General features: G+C 41.1%; 1 protein-coding gene across 1 annotated transcript; it reads right to left on the reverse strand.

Annotated features, from left to right (window-relative positions):
• Nucleotides 1-334: 334 nt before the first annotated feature.
• On the reverse strand, nucleotides 335-17,781 carry prss59 (serine protease 59, putative). Its single transcript, XM_085794992.1, has 9 exons — nucleotides 17,529-17,781; nucleotides 17,162-17,343; nucleotides 15,212-15,444; nucleotides 13,688-13,823; nucleotides 10,324-10,438; nucleotides 3,698-3,899; nucleotides 2,543-2,633; nucleotides 1,839-2,041; nucleotides 335-637 (listed from the first exon to the last, which is right to left on the reverse strand). Exons 1-9 carry the CDS (start codon nucleotides 17,724-17,726, stop codon nucleotides 528-530), a joined length of 1,470 nt encoding a protein of 489 aa, XP_085651118.1. The 5' UTR covers nucleotides 17,727-17,781; the 3' UTR covers nucleotides 335-527.
• Between the last annotated feature and the right edge of the window lie 576 nt (nucleotides 17,782-18,357).

The following is an 18,357-nucleotide window of genomic DNA, read 5'->3' on the forward strand; positions in this document are numbered from 1 at the left end:
GTGACATTGCATATTTAGAAGCAAATGTCATGCATGGGAAATTTCAGATCCACACTTTTTTTTTTTTTGGGGACACAGGAAAATGTTCTTGTTGGTGTTTTGATGGACATTCAATCCACTGAGAGTTTACCTAAGGCTATCTGGGACTATTCTAAACTCTTCCTGAAACAACAAACACTCTTATCTGGTTTAAAAATCAAGGATTAACTAGACATAGCACACTCCTAGTTTCATGTTCATGTATGCCCTGCCCTGCAAACCAGCACGCTCAATGCATAATGTGCACCTCTGCAATATTAGCTCAGAATGAAACAGAAAAAACACAGAGTCATAAAAAAAAACAAAAATCTTTATTCACTCCCTAAAAATTACCTGAACTTTGTACCCACTCATGCTTGTGTAAAGTGCCTCTCAATCAGACATAATTGTGGCAGGATAGTAGTCAGTCTTGTTCCAACGTCAATGATCTGGATAAAAATAATAATTATTGGTTTTCAACGCCACCGACTGGCCCGTCCAGTTGTCCGTCACTGCTTCAGCCACTGCTGCAGGAGTAGGAAGACGTGATCGCGGGCCTGAGCCAGCTGGGGGAGATCCTCGCTCCTGGCAGGGTACATGTTGGCGCAGTGGGCCGTTCCTGGATCGAAGAGAAATTTTATGTATGAAGGACGTGGCACGGTGGGAAAAGTGGGAAAATTGAGCTTTACAAGAACAATTATCCACCCAATGAAATTAGAGTTGAACAAGCGAGTCATTGTTCTGCTGTGAAAGAGTTGCTTGGTTCTTGTTAATGTAAATAAACCACAACCGACATTAACCTGCAACAGATTTTGGACCTGGATTCAGTAAAACTCAAAAAAAAAAGTGTTGAAAAGCTCATAAATGGGTCAATGAGGACGTGCATGCACTGTACAACACACCTGCTAAAACAAAAGGCCATATACTATATAACTTAGATGTCCTTCATTTTTAGTTCATTATGTTTAAAATCATACAGTAAAAAAACACATCTGCATCATAAAACAAGACGTTGAAGAATATTAACTGAATTTGGCTTGTGAAGCAAAGTTTTTACAATTTTTCAACACTTACTCAGGCTGCCAGACTATTAATAATGATTTATTCCACTGAAACAATGGTTATACAGTCACACAATATCAATCTTAAGCTCTTAAATCTTTCTTTTGAAAATTTGTCTTTGATTTGCTTTTTTTTTTCCCCACATGCAACAATTTAAGCTCATTCAAGCTAAAGGGTGAAAATGGTGGAGTTTTAGGCACAAAGTCTTCATTCTCCATTTACTATAAAGTGCACAATACTCAGTGTACGGCTGGTGCAAGAAGTCTATGTTCATGTTGTGTAATGAAAAGTGCCATTTTAAGTGATTTTGTCTAATTTCATTGTTCCACTTGTGTTGCTGCGAATGTATTTGGATGTTTGTGAGATTGTTTTTCATGAGTCGATGCTGCTGAATGCTGCTCGTGTTGTTGTTGCATTGAGTGAAAATGTGCACCTCCCCGGTTTGTACCATCATCTGTTGAAAGTCGGAAACAGAATAAAACTTCATGCACTGCATTCTTAGTCATTTTCAGCTAATCTTTATAGACCTGCTTTTAGGAATGGTGTCTTTTTATTGCCTCTTTTATTATTTTTACTGTGTTTGCGTGCATCCATGTGTTTCTGTTCCCTTTAATTGTGTTACTGACCCGTTTTTGACCACTATTGCTTTTGATTCGCTTGTCAAATCACTCTGTAAATTCTGTTTTTAAAAGGTGCCATCGCACATAAAGTTGTTATTGTTCAATTTTACCTCTACATGTGTGAAATTTCAGTCTCACCTGCAATGAAAACAGCAGGGAGGGCAGGTGTGATGTCCTGTGTGATTCCCAGGGCGTGCCAGGGATCAATGGATCCGTTGGGGAAAACTATTCTGCTGGAGCGGATGTCGTAGCCGCCGTAGTACTCGTTGGTCTGAGCGACGGCCTCCGCCAGCTGCTCTGCACTCACATTGTATAAGTCTGCGCACTGTTTCACATGATATCTGGATGTGAAAAAAACAAACAAAAAAAGATCAGTGATGGGAGGAAAGAGGTGGAGGAATTAAAGTTCAACATTTTGGCAAACTGGCCCATTGCCATAATCCTTATAGTCTTAGCAGTAGGTTCGTTACCTTTAATTGTCGATGCAAGCTATTTTTAGAGCTACGCTAATGGGATTTCTCGGTTTCCCTCATCAAACTCATCAAATACACAATCCAACAACTCTAAAATGCTCTGGTGGACAAGTTGTGACCTGCACATTCACCACGCTATGGGATAATAACAAATGAGTTTGATGAGGGAAACCAAGAAATCCCATGAGCCTCCGTAGCGTAGCTCTGCTCCACCATTCTAAAAATAGCTTGCACCGACAATTAAAGGTAACAAACATGCTGCTAAGACTATAGGGATTATGGCAATGGGCCAATTTGCCCAAATGTTGAACTATCCCTTTAAAGCACAATTATGAGTTTGTCGAGGGAGGCCATGTGTGGTGGACTCACACAAGAGGGAAGCCAGTGAATGGTTGATTGGGTGAATCGGTGCTCTGGTAGAATCCAAATTCAGTGCAGGTCTGGTAGACCCACTGTCTCCCTGACAACAAACACACACACAGTTTACCCATGGCCAGAATATTCATTCACCGAAATCACGTCACTTACACCACAGGGCAGGTAACGCTGCTCTAAAATGGCTCCGTCTCTCTCTGCAAAAACAGCATTCACTCTCACTTTTCAGGCCCAATTACGAGAGGAAAGAGTTTCACTGAAACCCACAAAACAAGGGGCGTAGCTGGAGAGGGGAGTTTATGTAGACGCATCCAAATGGCTTTGGAAAAAAGACCACTTCCTGTTCCAGTGATCCCACTCCAGTCCTCCCACTCATGAGACCAAAGCTGGGGAAAGGGAGAACCACAGCCCTGGGCAAGGGTACAACAGGGAATATAATGAACCTGTTTCTGGTTAAATATGCAGAGATGTGTCTCAACACTTCAGACACGATAAGACACTCAACATAGTAAAAACAAACAGCACACCCTGTCTCAGAATAGTCACTGTAAGATTTCAAAATAAACACACAGGGAAAATGGTCTTAATTTAGCTTCACCCCAAAAAGGAAGAAAACACTATTTGAGGATGTTCACATCATCCCAGATGATGGTTTTGTTTTGGCGTACAGTGATGCAATCACATTTTTTGGTCGACCTTGTTTTCCACAAGCAGTCGCTTCTACTTTTATTTTAAATGAGTAATATCCCATTTTTCCCCCCCAAAAAAGACTCTGCCACCAGAAATGGTTTTGCTACGTTACGACAATAACCACATCCTTTTCTACTGAACACACAGACTGTCCCGTGGCTGTGTTGTTATATTCTGGTCCCGTGAAGCTACAGATGGTGGAGAAATTGGTGTTTTTTTTGCCTCCGCTACAGCTGATCGCTCCTGTTACTGGTCAGACACAGCGGAAAAGTTTTCATAAGACACTCATCACGTTGTCTACGCCAACTCCCCTCTCTGTTCATGAGAACAAAAAAACATGCTACCTGAAAACAAACTGGATGCAAAAAATAGCCAATTTTCAACAGTGACTGAGTTATAAAGGTTTAAAAATAGAGCAAACATAACATAACACAAACAAAAAGACATGATCCGACCCACCTCCCCCTGCAGCCGGCCCCTCCCAGGATGAGTTAGTCATGTCTCTGAGGTAGGTGCTGTAGCTGGCGTCCAGGCATTTCATAGAGAAGGTGTCCATCATGAGTCGGGCCACAGCAGCATAGCGGGCGTATGGCTCGCCCAGTGAGGTGTCACCCATCACGCCACATAGCACCTTGATGGTGATGTTAGTGCCCACCACGCCCTGCATTCACAGAACAGCACCAAAATAAAACAACAACAATACATTAAATTAGATGGTTTATTTAAAGCGAGTTTATAATGATCTTCATCTCCTAGTTAGATGACATGGCAATTTATGACATGGTAATTTAAGAAACCTTTGTAAAGGAATACAAAGAAGAAAACACATGGGATTAAAAAAAATAAAAAAAATAAAATGACTTTATGACTGGAGAGATCAACCCATGCGGTGCCTGAAGTGTTGTCATGAAGCAATTACGATGCCCGCAAGAACACAGTTCACCATCACTCCACATGTTTCCTGAAAGTATGACTGTTACTGTTGGAAAATTTAAACCTTTAATTATACGTCTTTTTGGCCAAAACTGATGTCATGGTGTCAGTTATTATTCTCTTTCACACACAATGGAGCTTCTACGGGACGTATTTTACAGGTTGATGTAAATGTTACACCCTTAAGGCCCAGCTTGAGGTAGCTAGCTACGGGTGTATTTGGTCACTTTGCAGTACTTTACATTTTCAATAAAATTCTGGGTTATTTTTTTCACAGCCAATCAGAAGTAGAGATGCACCGATCCATTTTCTTTCAGTTGCGATCGAAACATGGCTTTGCATACAAATGGGTAGGGCTGCAGCAACAACAGGTTTTCAAACTGAATATCTGAAATAAAAAGTGCAAGAACTGAAGAAAAAGAAAGAAGAAAACGTTGAATATTTTAAATGGAAGCCCAAAAATGTCTACTGTTAACTAACCACCTGCTAGCCAACAACTAATGCGGCATTCGAGACTTGGAATTTCCCAGTTGAAACCTCAGTTCAAGACGCACCGCGCAGGAATAACCAAAAATATAGCGGCCGGGGGCAAACTTTGCATTCAAAGGGCATTAAAACATTACAGAGAGCACATAAACAATATAAAAAGAAGCATTTTAAAATAATGAAACAGATCATTTAAAATCGAAGAGAAAAAACAACATAAATTTACTGTTCCACAACGTCAAAATCTGTAAGCGTGAGTAAATATTGTATATTCATAACGTATTGAGAGTGAGGAGTCACGTGCCGATTTGGTCTAATCTGGGCGGGGTTTGAGCTTTTTACAGTCCGGTCGGCCATGATGGAAGGAGACGCTATCGGTTGCCAGGGGCAACGTCATCAGAACAGCACAGAGACGGACTAAATTCTAGCTCTTTTTTGCGCCAACAGATCAACAAATTACAAGAAAGAATAAGGAGAAAGTAAATCACTGGAGCAGTTTTTAACACAGCAGTGATTTCCAGGCATTGTAAAACAGTAAATTACGGAGTAGACGATTTTGTTTTGCCCATAGACTAGTAAGGCTTTTGCCACCGGAATCCTTCCATCATGGCGGAGAAGGGGGGTGGGGCTCTGAGCTGTGACGACAACTCCTCACTCTCAATATAATAATGTATTTTGGCATTTATTATGCATTTTATGCATTGATGTTTTACCATTGACAGTGTGGTTCTGCACAGGTGCAGACTGTGCAAACTGATTCTCGGAGAAGTCGGGGTAGATGTTTTTCTCCAACTATCCCGAGTGGGAGAGCCGACTTGAGGTGGCGTTCGATTGCACTTTTTTAGCTAGGAGGTTGTAAAGATCTGAGTTCTGAGATGTCTCGAATGCAGCATAACACTTGTAGCCACCTGGTGACACTCCTATCCAGCTACTAAGACTCCTATGCTTAGCTACTGTTGTGCTTCCAGCTTACTTCTTTCTCAGTGAGACAGACTAAATGTGCAAACTACAGAGCTGAATCTGGATTGGTGATTTGAATTGGCACCACCAGTCCAATATCTGACCAGTAATTCATGTCAACATAGGAAATTAATAGGATTTTTCTCAGCAGCAGGATTCTGATCCAGAGATTTCATACAAACATCATCTCCAGAACGGTTATTAAAAGGAACTTGTAGAGATGTTGTTATATAAACTGTTAATTGTAACTCTTTATTAATGTCACATGAACGTCTGTGTGCTCTGCATGTGGGCCGAGCTGTTCTCATCGAGGGTGACTGTGCCCATTACTGTTTATAGCTTCCAGATTGTGTAGATGGAGCAATGATGACACCAAACTGAATTGATTCCAGGCGAGTTGGGGAGAAATTAAACCCTCTGAATGAGCTCAGGGATCTAACGAGATTGTTGTCGTTAATGTTTCCCACGTTCTACGGCTTCAGTGTCTTTATGAAACATTATGCTCCTCTTGTTTTCTCTCCATGCCAAATATATCTGACATAATTTTCATCACTACATATATTTATGCGCTTCCACATAAAAGTTGATGGGTAATTATCATGGGTATTGGCCTGGTTTACTATGGTAGGACCTATAAATGCCAGTCACAGTGATTTCTTTATTACTTGATTTATTGAAGAGCTAGAGGGAGAGTCTACACAGCCACGGTAGCGGCCAAGAGAACTGGTCAAAAGCCGTCACCATCCATTTCCTCTGTACCTGCCCACTTTATTAAGAACATAAATCACATTCCTCATCAATACCCCTTCATGCAAAAGACAATTGGGATGCCCCTACCACAGACGTGAGCATGCAAAATAGAAGGTGAGGGCTACAGGAAAGGGCTAAGGGGTACAAATGGGATTGGTCTTAAAGGGATAGTTCAACATTTTGGCAAATTGGCCCATTGCCATAATCCCTACAGTCATAGCAGCAGGTTCATTACTTTTATTTGTCGGTGCAAGCTATTTCTAGAATGGCGGAGCAGAGCCACGAGCTGCTCAGAGCTACGCTACGGAGGCTCATGGGATTTCTCGGTTTCCCTCATCAAACTCATCAAATACACAATCCAACAACTCCAAAACGCTCTGGTGGACAAGCTGTGACCTGCACATTCAGACACCTAGCGTCTCTTGGCCAAAAACTAATCTTGTAAAATCAGAGCTTCTGTCCCAGCTCTCGTCTCGGCGGCACAGTAACACAGACGCGCCTCGTAACCCGTAATCTATTGTTTATGACAGATAAGACTACAGTTATATACACATCGTAACTTTATGATATATAACATTAACCACCGCGCCACTGATTGCTTTTTCGCCGGCTTCGTTAAAAAACAAGTGCACATGGGCGGGAGGAGGGTTAGCAAAACAGCAGAAAAGTGGCTGGACTTGCATAGTTTCCCTTTAAACACTAAGTAGAGAACCTCCCCTTAGCTCTTCATGTCATGGACTCTATCATACGTTGGAAACTTTCCTTTGAGGTTCTGCTCAGTGTTTGGCGCCCCTGCATCACATCATTTCTGCAGATTTATGCAGCAATTCTCATAGAGGTGTAGCCTGACAAGCCAGACTATATCACTAAAATGTATAGTCTGGAAACGACCGGTAGACCTCGGCTCAATCCAGGGGGCGGGATGAAGGCTGTCTTTCAAACTGCCTCTGCACCAATAGGGTAGCGCTACGACTAATCAGAGCAAAGAGCAGGATGACGTTAGCCTGACAAGCCAATTAAAATCTACATCGCCATCGCGTTAAGCCCGCCCAACGACTCTCTAAATAGATAGAGCGCTGTGATTGGTGAACACAATCGGTGTTTGAGACTCAAAAAGTTCCTACGGCTCGTTTCTAGACCCACCTACGGAGCAAGTATTTTTGCTACCGCTAGGGTGCGTCTAGATTTCTAGGCTAATAGAGGTGTTCTTCAGGATTCAGATCTGATGACTGGGGAGGGCACTGAAGTTTGAGACCAGACGACTTTTGCTTTGTGACGTTGAGTATTTGCCTGCAGGAAGTGGACGTTAGAAGATGCTAAACTGTGGCCACACAGGAGTGAACAGGGTCAGCAATAATGTGCATGGCCTGTAGCATCAATATGTGGCCAGAAAACATTCTCTACACCTTTACACCACTGCCACCACCAGCCTGGACAGTTGAAGGTAGAATGACCTTCACTAAATTCCCAAGACTCAAGACAGATCCTTTTTAGGTTCTTGCAAGAATCTGTGGAAATTTTTTGATACAACATCCTAAAATGCATTGATCAGAGCATGTCCAGTCCAGATTTCATGGTGGCATAACATCCGGACAACTTCACCTCCAGATTCTGGGGCATTTTGCTCAGTGTCCAGGTCCAACCTGAGAAGCTTTTCTGCTCACAACAGTTGTAAAGAGTGGTTATCTGAGTTACCATAGAATTTCTGGTGGCTCCAGCCAGTTGACCTCTCTCATTAGTAAGGTGTGTCCCGTCTGCAAAGCTGCTGCTCAGAGGATATATTTCATTGCTGGCTGCAGAGACTGGTGTTTGTGCAAATCCAGGAGATCAGCAGTCTCATAAAAAAAGTCCAACAAACCACCCATTGGACACCACATTTCAGTTCTGATGTTTGATGTGAACATGAACTGAAGCCATTATATGTGCTGCGCTGCTGCAAACATGATTGGCCGCATGGATATTTACTTGGATAAACAGGTGCACAGGTGTTCCTAATAAAGGGCTCAGTGTGCTGGAGGAGTCAACATTTGGCAGCAGTTATGTGCAATGAAAGCCTTGTTGACTGTAAATGACCCGTAGTTTCTGTCTTATCTGCATCTTCTGCAAAAAAACAAGAACTTTTCATGCTTGTTCCTCAAGCTGCAGCGCTTCATCACATCCTCCTGTATTTTATAAAGCACCCCATTGATAACCCCTCTGCTGTGAAGCTGCTGCTGCTGCTGCGACTCTTCTGATTGAGTTACACCTCTCTCCTGGTTGGTTCTTACCCACATTCCTCAAATAAATGGTACCTAAAACCTAGAGGTTTGCTCTCTGTCAGAGAGGCAGCTGTTGGCTGCGTTTACGCCGCTCGTGCTGTGGACTCCGTGGCCCGCCCGCTCTTCTCGGCTCTTTTATAAGCGTCTCTTTAGCTCGGGGGCGACAGGAAACCAGAGAGACCAAAGAGGCTTTTGTTACTTTTTCACATCAGCTTATTGGTAACCGGACTCACGTCTCCTCAAGGCACCAGGGGGACAGAGAGGGGATAGGAGGAAGAAAAAGGAGAGGGGAAAAGAGGGGTAACTGGTAAAAAAAAGGACACACAGAGAGAGGACAGATGTACAGTAACAGATATTAAGAAAATAAATATTGTGTATTATGTCTCACGACAACCGGGACTCATATTTTCCACAACTTGGAGACAATGGCCAAGCAATATAGTTTATAGGCTATTATGGGATTTTCTTTTACGATGTGAGCTGTGAATATTTAGTGTTGAAGATTCAAAGGTTGTTTTCTTTGTCGCCAGAGACATTCAACTAACTTCGATTAAAGATTCAGAAACAGACACATCTGAAAAAATACATTTCATCCACAACTTTCAAAGTAATCAATCAGTTTTCACCCCGAGTGTTCGACTATTATAGAAAATCAATCAGAGACCTGACAATGTGATCGAAAAGATTGGCAAAAATGTATCTAGTTATGCAATAGTTTTTCCAGTGTTGTTCAGAACCTCTTTTTCATGCTGTTCATGAGGTCATGACAGGTACATATGATTGTTTATATATCATCAATATTGTCAAAAGTGTGTTCATACTGAAAATGAAGTATAACTCTGCAGGATTAATCACCACTACAGAGTCTGTCCATGGAGAAACAATTATGCTTCATCAATTGCAATTACCATGCAACATTTTCAGATTTCATACTCAATTATTGTTATAATCATAATTTTTGTCGTGACCCTGGGCTTCATTTCGTGGTTCAGAAACCGTTCCACTCGAAGATTCAAACACATTAAACATTCTTTAAACATCCTGTCACAGCAAAAAACTAATTTCCCATCTATTATCACACTCAGCTGGCTCCTTCTCTGCAGAATCACAAGCCATAATGTATATGACAAATAGAGCTCGACTTCTCATATTGAGATAAAGCCATGAGACATGCAGACATGCAGCACCAGGACCGACTCAGGAGGAGGCAGCATCTCTGGGCCTCTCGCTGCAGGACAATGCCGGGTTTATTATGTTTCACTATACTGCTTGGGCTGTCTATAACCCTCCTACACCTCATAGCTGCCTTCCACTCAACCAAGACTGGATACTAGGTCAACCCCTGACCTACAAAGTTGCTCCACATACTCTCCATTTTCCCATCTCAAGTCATGATGAAATTGTTTTTATGCATGCACTGAAAAATGTAGAAATGGCCCATCAAGCAGCTAATATTCAACACAATGGATTTAAATTTGTGTAATCAAGAGTTTTTCATTTTCTCATAAATCTCAGAATACCGTTTGTAACACTGGGGAAATAAAGATTTGCCATTTTGACAATAAAACAAGCACATTAAACAACTTTTAGCACAAACTCAATCTACTAAAATGCTAAAACGACTCCCATCTGCCTCCAGAAATCCACGTTTTGTGATGTTTACAGATGTCGTTTAATGCATCTCTCTCACTCTCTCACCTCAAACGCCCTGTTGTCTTCATTGTACTGGACCACATCCATGAAGTTGCCAGCCAGCGTTTCCAGGAAGTAGGCAGAGTCCATCTCTGTCTGGATTTGCAGTTTGGAGCACAAGCTGGAGAGCAGCAGAAGTTGTAAATTAATACATGAAACAGTTAGTTTACTGAGACATTTACATGTTTTTTCCTCTTTTTCTTCCTTATTGCTTAATTTTTATCATCAGAATGTATATAAAGAATATTTTCACAATTTAGATACCAATAATCTACTCAGTATACACACCTGCCTATCCATCAAGTATTATGGGATTAGATTCTCTGCTTCTATGATTTCTACAAACATCAAAAATGACTTTCAAATTACACAGAAATTCAGGGCAGACCTGTGGTGTGAGCATCTCAATATCACTTAAGATTGTTTTGATGCACTCCCAGTGTTGCACCTAATACTGCAACATCCTATATTGCAAAATAAAGCAATATGAAAGTATGGATCCAGTGCTTTTGTAAATCTTTTGAGTGTTACCAATCATCAACCACCATTGGTGTAGATTTGGACATCCTGGGTTGCGGGACTCTGGTTGCATCTTCCCCATGTAAATCTGGTTTAATTTTGGACAACCTGATCTTACATCAAACAAATCTGTGTATTATCTTGAACTGTACCATGATGAGCACATCCTACAGATAGTTTATTGCTCATCTTCTCACACTTGAATTGCTTACATGTGTTGGTCACTTTGCATTTTGGTAACATGCTGATTTCAGCTACAACTCATATGTGAGTGAGTGTGTGTGTGTGTGTGTGTGCAGATAATATGTCCTTCAAGATGAAATCCTGACGCAAGTACTGTATCCTCTGAGGCATTGTGGTTTGGAAGCTGTGCAAGCCTCCAAACCACCTTTTTGTGACCTTTGTGTGTTTATGCCTGCATGAGGACATGTCTGCATCTATGGACCGGCATCATCTGCAAAAAGCTAAAATAAAAAGACATCCAGCGTGGTCACAGCAGGCCCAGTGCAGACACAAAGACAAGGCTTCAGTGTGTCTCCGTGACAGTATTAGTTTGTGTGAGTCTAACCACACCATTGTAAAAGCAATTTAAGCATGCTTAATCATCGTACCCTACAGTCACTATAACAACCTAAAATACACAAATATAAAATAGCAAGAGACAGCAAACAATGAGACAGACTGAGGAGAGAATACTGTCACATAGGAAATGAGAAAATATCAAAAAATAAAAGCAAGGTGGAGTCGCTTTTGTTGCAGCCGGGGCCACACAGCCTTTTTAAAGGGTTAGGCTACTTCACCCAAATTAGGCACAAGAGCTAAAACAGAAGACAGCTGATTAAGTAGGCCTATATCAATTAATGTTATTCTATTACAAAATTATTTAAGCTTGATAAATTAACTTTTTTAGCCAGCAGGAGAAAAAGAAACATCCAAAACAAGCTGTAGTAATGCCCTGACATGTTTGTGCGCCAAATAGTTACTGCTAGCGCTACATCCAGGTCCAGCACATGGTTCAACATTATCCCTCATGTTGCTGTAATAATTGTGGTCATTTGAATAATGTTAATCCATAATTCACTACCACTTTAGCTCAGGTTTGGTCTCCACCACCTACTGAAGGAAATATCTGGCTCGTTAGCAGCTAAATGCTAAATGCTACTGTTTGCTCACAAGCTGTCTTTGGTTCTTTGTCAGTTTGGCGCCGCTGATAGTTAGCACGCAATGTCTTAATAAGAGCTTTTTATTTTATTAGTATTGAAAATAGTGCAAACTGCATCTGGAGCCAAGATAAATGGGAGTGAAGTTCATGTGTCTGCTAGCTGAATTAGCTCGATAGATGCTAAAACACTGTAGGCTCTGTAAATCCCTTACTATAAGTAATTTTAAAAAATATATTACAGTCTCATTTGATTGATAATGAACATAAAAAAACACTGATTTTAACATTTCTGTCTCTACAGAGATTCTATTTAGCTTCATGTTGGTGCTATAAATCTGCAACACCATTATCTCAAAATCTTAAAAAACAAAACTAAAATTTAAATCTATTGAGACACTAATAAGAATATTGAGAAAATGCACTTTTATTTTTTAATAATAAAACACATTAAATCATAGTTGAACTTAGCCAATCCAGCTGCATCTGCCCTCTCACAAGTGGATGTTACTGACCAGCTCATCAATCTGATTCACATTGTTATATCATATATTATTTACATGCTGTAGTGTCTGACAGTACTGGGTTCAGTCCAACAATGCTTGAGGAACACTAAAGTGTAAAAATCTCAGTTTGTGGTTTTGCACCTTGTTGTCCCAGCGAGGTTACCTGGCAACCGTCAGGGCCTCGAGGAAGCTGCTGCAGCTGGCCAAGAAAATAGTTGCATACTTAAACAACTGAGCTTTAGAGGTTGGGAGGTGGGTTTTTGTTAAATTTAGATGCAGCCAGGCTTTTTTTTTGTGTGTGTGTGTGTGTGTGTGTGTGTGTGTGTGTGTGTGTGTGTGTGTGTGTGTGCAGTCTCCAGTCTTCTTCCCACAGATATGTTTAACTATTGTTAGTCCTCCTAAAATAAAGGTTACACCTTGTGCACATAACCTTGTGATTGTCCCAAATACATGTGAGAGTTATAGCTTTTGTGTCGACCCCACACAACAATTCATCATACCCACGTGGTCTGTGGTGAAAAAACGTTATCACCTGCTCAACACGAACACAACACATGACCTACAGTCATTTTCTGCTTTTTTCTGTGCTGGCATAATGATGCACACATGATTCACCCTGGAACAGCAGCGCTTATCAAAATACATTTCTGTTTTTTCTTGTGAAAGGTTTTCTAAGAAAAGTGCTCTCAAGATACAGTGCAGGTGTTTTCCAGTTTTTTTCCATGTGATTGGAGCCGTGCTACAACTCTGCATAGGTCACCATTCGTCAGCAAGTGCTAAGAGCAATAACAAAGCTAACAGGAGAGGGGAGGAAATGCCAAGGCAACAGCAAACGTACACACACACACACACACACACACACACACACACACACACACACACACACCACACACACACACACACACACCACACACACACACACACACACACACACACACACACACACACACACAAAGGAAGTCAAAGTGAAAACACCTGTGCAGTGTAACAGTTTTAGGGAGTAAATTATCCCTGGCACTGTCGCGTCTAGTAAAAAAGTATTAGGTTTCTTTACGTAATCACTTATGTAATTCAAACTCCACCAACGACTTAAATCAAATATTGAATAAATGCATCATTTCCAGTCTGGGTTGGGTTAAATTTTGTGGTAAATAACAGGATGGAGAGGGGTTGTACTGTACTGTACTTGAAGTCTTTGGTGATGTTGTCATAAGTCTTGGGATCCTTCAGGCGTTCCAGCAGCGTATCCGAGGCCTTCTTCACCAGCAGGGGGCACTCTGCGTTCTCCGAGGCCAGCGAACGCCACACAACCTCCAAGTACTCTGGCAAAACATCAAGACAAGAGGGAGGGGTGGACACTTTAAACCTGGGGCCACTATTAAAAAAAGGCCACAATAATACACTAAAAAGTCTCAGTTTATTCTGAGGCGCTTCAAAACAGAGTGTGAATCATGTTCTGTTCAAATGCGTGTCGTGAGAGAGTGTTTACTCTAAAAGGAGGGTGAAAGTGAAGTGATGAGTGGATCTCACAGTTTATGAAAGTCTAAAAGCAGAATACACATTACAAAATCCTGGAATTTTTCACCTGGGATGAAAGCCAGTGTCTTACTGGCAATAATGCTGAGTAACTGCACTGGGAAATAATAACTCTGGGGACAAAAGACGTCAGACCACCGTATACAACACTCTCTACTACCTCTGTGTGTGTTTTGTCTCTGATTATCACAGACGGATAAAGTCTACGAGGATGTGGAGGTGAGCGATAGTGTCTTGGAGATAGGAGGAGTGTGTGGGCGGAAACAGCACAGCTCCGTGTTCAAAGCTGCTCTGACCTTGGTTGCAGCCCGGAGCCTTCCGGAGGAAAACAATGGGCTCAGCCAAACACAACACAGACACAGATACAGAATAAACCCCCCTCTCCTCTCCTCTCTCTCTCTCTCCATCTTTGATCTGTCTGGGACTCTGACGTCCAAGACACTGAAGAAATCTGGAAAACTGCTCAATAGTTCAACTTTAGACATGATGGATGCTGCATTATATAAAGCTAGGTTTAGTAGTTTAACAATCATATTTAACAATTTCATGTGCTGTATTAATGCCTTTTTCTATAAAGGCTTTGGTATAAAGCTCTGTTTATCCTACACATACAGTGGCATGCAAAAGTTTGGGCACCCCTAGTCAAAATTTCTGTTAATGCAGTTAAGCAAGTGGAAAATGAAACGATCTCCAAAAGGCACAAAATTAAACATGAAATACTGTTTTGCAATATTTTAAGCAATATCAGTGTAATATATATTTTACAATTTTAGAGTGAAAAAAGGAAACAAAGCAGCACCCTGCAAAAGAATGGGAAACACAAGAGACTTGAGCTCTTGGATAACTTTGACAAAGGTATCAGGCAAGATATTTACTATTTACACACTGTGATTTTCCAATGTTTCCAAAGGGGGGGGCTACAAGGTACTAACTATGTGGGAAAACCTTTGCTGCAGGCCCTTTTCCTTTTCTGTCATTTTGAAAATGTAAAAGATAAAAAATATTGTTTACAATGTAAAGGGAAAATGTCATCTGTAACTTTATGTCTTTTGGAGATCATTTCATCTTCCACTTGCTTAACTGTTCACATGAACAGAAACTTTTCCCAGAGGTGGAGCCTAAACTTTTGCATGCCACTGTATGATGATGTTTTGTGATGTCTCTGTCTTCACACCTGGGAAGTTGACAGCAGCATGAACAGGTGCGCTCGTGGCCACGGAGGCATGGACCAGGTGCGGGTACTTGAGCCTGAACCAGGCGGCGAGAGAACCGGGGTAGGAGCCGCCGAACGCCACCCACTTCCTGTTGGTCAGCCCCCGGTCTTCGCCGATCACGGTGCGGAAGTGGGCCAGGTCGGCTAAAGCCTGGCGGCTGCTGAGGAAATGCAGGTTGTCGGTGCTGAGGTCACTGAAAGGGAGAGAAGAAGGGAAGGTTAGATTAAAAAGTAGACTGAGGGGTCATTTATAGTGTTAATACAATATCACAGGAGCCATGGTTCTTATGTGAATGCAGGGCTGCCATCTAGTGGTACAACAGCTTTACTGGGATCAGCTACTGTCCTCATGTCACTCTTTCAGCCTGAGTTATTCTTATAAAACATGATGGCTGCCCTTTGCTCTAGATCTTTCTTTGCTCTGTGAGAAATAAATTGAAACATGCACCAGTCCTCCGTCTATCTAAAAAGCAATGTTTCCCTATTAGAGGAGCAGAATCCACAACCACAACCACAACTTCCCCAGGTTGAGTGAATTTTTTGTTTGTACATGACTCAGCAAAGGTTTATTAAAATATCCTGGTTTTTAAGACTTGCAAAATGCTTTGACCCAGGTTAACTGGATTAAAAAGATAAAGCACCAAACAGCTTCCACATGTAGGCCTCTTTTTTTGGTTGTTGCACTTCTGTATTTGCAAACAAACTAAACACAACAAGAAAATGAAATTGAAAAGATCATATTAACACATAGGCCTAATTAGTGTGACTGCTGAAGCAGTCACACTATTGTTCTTCTGTTTGGCCATTTTCTTCCGCCTTTTTACGGTCTTCTTCTAGTCCTTCATACTTTGTGCTATTTCAACAATTCATATATCAAAACGTGCAGCTTTTTTTGAACTTTATCGGCATTACTTTTCTCTTTTTAACTATTTATACTTTTTCAAATATTTAACTTTTTCACAAAAAATCTCACATTCATCAAAGTCTCAACCTCTCTTCTTCTCAACTCCACTGTAGTGTAGGGGTTAGGGTGGATGCTTGCCAACCCTAAGGTCACTGGTTCGAATCCAAGGGAAGAACTCTTGTTATGTTATGTTGAATTCTGCTCTCCTCCCCCGCCTTCAATTGGTTACAGGTGTTTGTTATCTTCTTGATTACTCATACCAGTTTGCAGCACATCATCACATTACAATGAATGACAACAGTCTTGAAAGCAGTGTGCTCTCTGTAGCCGAGTGGCAGAGTAAAGGTTTAGTGATCATATGGTCATGGGTTCAATTCCTGCCTCAGTCTTTTCACTTCATTGCTTGACTTTTGATTCCAATTATTCAGCTGTCATTGGACAGTCTTTGATTCCTCATAGTATAAAGCTCATTGTAACTCAGGTTCTCTGTGGCCATATGGTTAGTGCTCAGCCTGAAATTCACAGACATTTTCATTCTAAGTCATTCAAGCTTGACTCTCAAGCTTTCTTGATGTTGACAGTGTGCAGATCATCAACAGACAACAGTCTCTGCAACTGTGTGTGCACTGTGGCCTAGAGGCAGAGTGGAAGTCTAATGACCATGAGGATGTGTGTTCGATTCTGACCTTGGTCAAACATTTGTATGGTGATCACAGCTTGCACTATTTGCTAATTCTGCAACAGCGTTCAGTTGCTATCAGCAGTCACACCATTTCCATTCTTGGAAATGCTTTTTCTAGTTGTTGTGTAATAATCATTGGTAAATCTAAGTCAACGTGTGATTGTAGCTCAGGCAACTTGAACTTTGGATTGTAATAAACTAAGACTTGTGAATACATCTGTAAAAACACAGTTTTACCTTTTGTTGCTGTCTGCCTTAAAGGGGTCAAGGGAGTAAAAGCACTAAACAAGGAAGGAAAAAACCCTGAACAAAATCAAGTACATACACTGTGGGGTGACTTTTCCCATAGAAGCGATGTTCCAGCATCAAACACAGAGCTCCAAGTTTCTCAGCGTAGGTGAGCCAGGTGCCATACTTCATCCATGCTGGGTTGGCTGGACCTTCTCCACCTATCATCAGAAACACTGGACCCCCGGGCCTGTAGAAGGCTTCATTTACAAAGTACCTCTGCAACAAATAAATATGGAGAGAGTTATTAAGAATTGGAAATGCTATAATATGATTATTATGGGACAGTATATGTCTCAAGTCTTTATGAAAAGCCAAAAAGATTATTGTTGACATCATCCACTTTTTCTAAATACATTCAAACCTATGAATGGATTCACATCACAAAACATAAACAGGCTTACTTGCTTCCACTCTCTGGTTTCTGCACCATTGAAGTGATCCAGTTTCTGAATGAACCACTGCTCCTCCAACACAGCTCTCTGCTCGGTGTCCTGCACATGACCCGACTTCCTGAACCCTTTATACTGTCCATCTGCAACAGTAAAGAGAAACAGCAGGCAAAACAACCTCACAGGTAACCCACACGTCAGGAGAGCCATGTTGATTTTAAAAAAGGGAAACAGACAAGGGCATGTGACTGAGTTTCATGTGGTCATATGACAAGTACTCATGTGACGTTAGCGTACTCGCGAAGGGTGGGAAATATGAGTTTCCTACTTCAAAGACCGTTTTCAATTTATCAACGACCATATTTTGCTTCATAATTATGTAAAGATAATGTGTGTTTTTATCACAAGTATGTTTTTACTTATTAATAATGACAAATATTTTTCATTGAAAATGTTGTAACCTCATACAGTGTTATTATTGTGGCTTTCCTTCAGGGCCACATGAGAGGCAAGAAAGGTAGGCTAGGTGGTCTTACGAGAATGAAAAAAACGAGATGTATCTGTTTAAAAATAAATGAATAAAAGTTTACTAAAGAAAAATTCAATTACATCCATCACATCATTCTGCAAAAAAAACAAAACCCAATGTGCTCCCATCTGAACACTTTAGCTGTCAGGGACGTCATTTTAATACACAAATTAAAGCATTCTAAACATATAATGCATAGACTAAAAATACAAACTATGAAATTCAAAAAGAAGAAACTATTCAACTTAATTTTCATTCATCCATAAATTGTGGCTCTTACAGTTATGTATATGGCTTGAAACACAACTGATT

The sequence above is a fragment of the Trachurus japonicus genome, chromosome 13 (assembly GCF_045865225.1).
Source record: "Trachurus japonicus isolate A0001 chromosome 13, Traja_1.0".
Lineage (NCBI taxonomy): Eukaryota > Metazoa > Chordata > Actinopteri > Carangiformes > Carangidae > Trachurus > Trachurus japonicus.

What these genes read in the sequence shown, in the direction of transcription:
- prss59 (XM_085794992.1), bottom strand. Translation starts at nt 17,726, where the DNA reads ATGGCTCTCCTGACGTGTGGGTTACCTGTGAGGTTGTTTTGCCTGCTG. An exon ending in GGGAAAAGTCACCCCACAGT is followed by an intron (nt 15,445 to 17,161) that starts GTATGTACTTGA and finishes TCTCCCTTTCAG; the next exon opens with TGACCTCAGCACCGACAACC. An exon ending in CCCTGCTGTTTTCATTGCAG is followed by an intron (nt 638 to 1,838) that starts GTGAGACTGAAA and finishes TCTTCGATCCAG; the next exon opens with GAACGGCCCACTGCGCCAAC.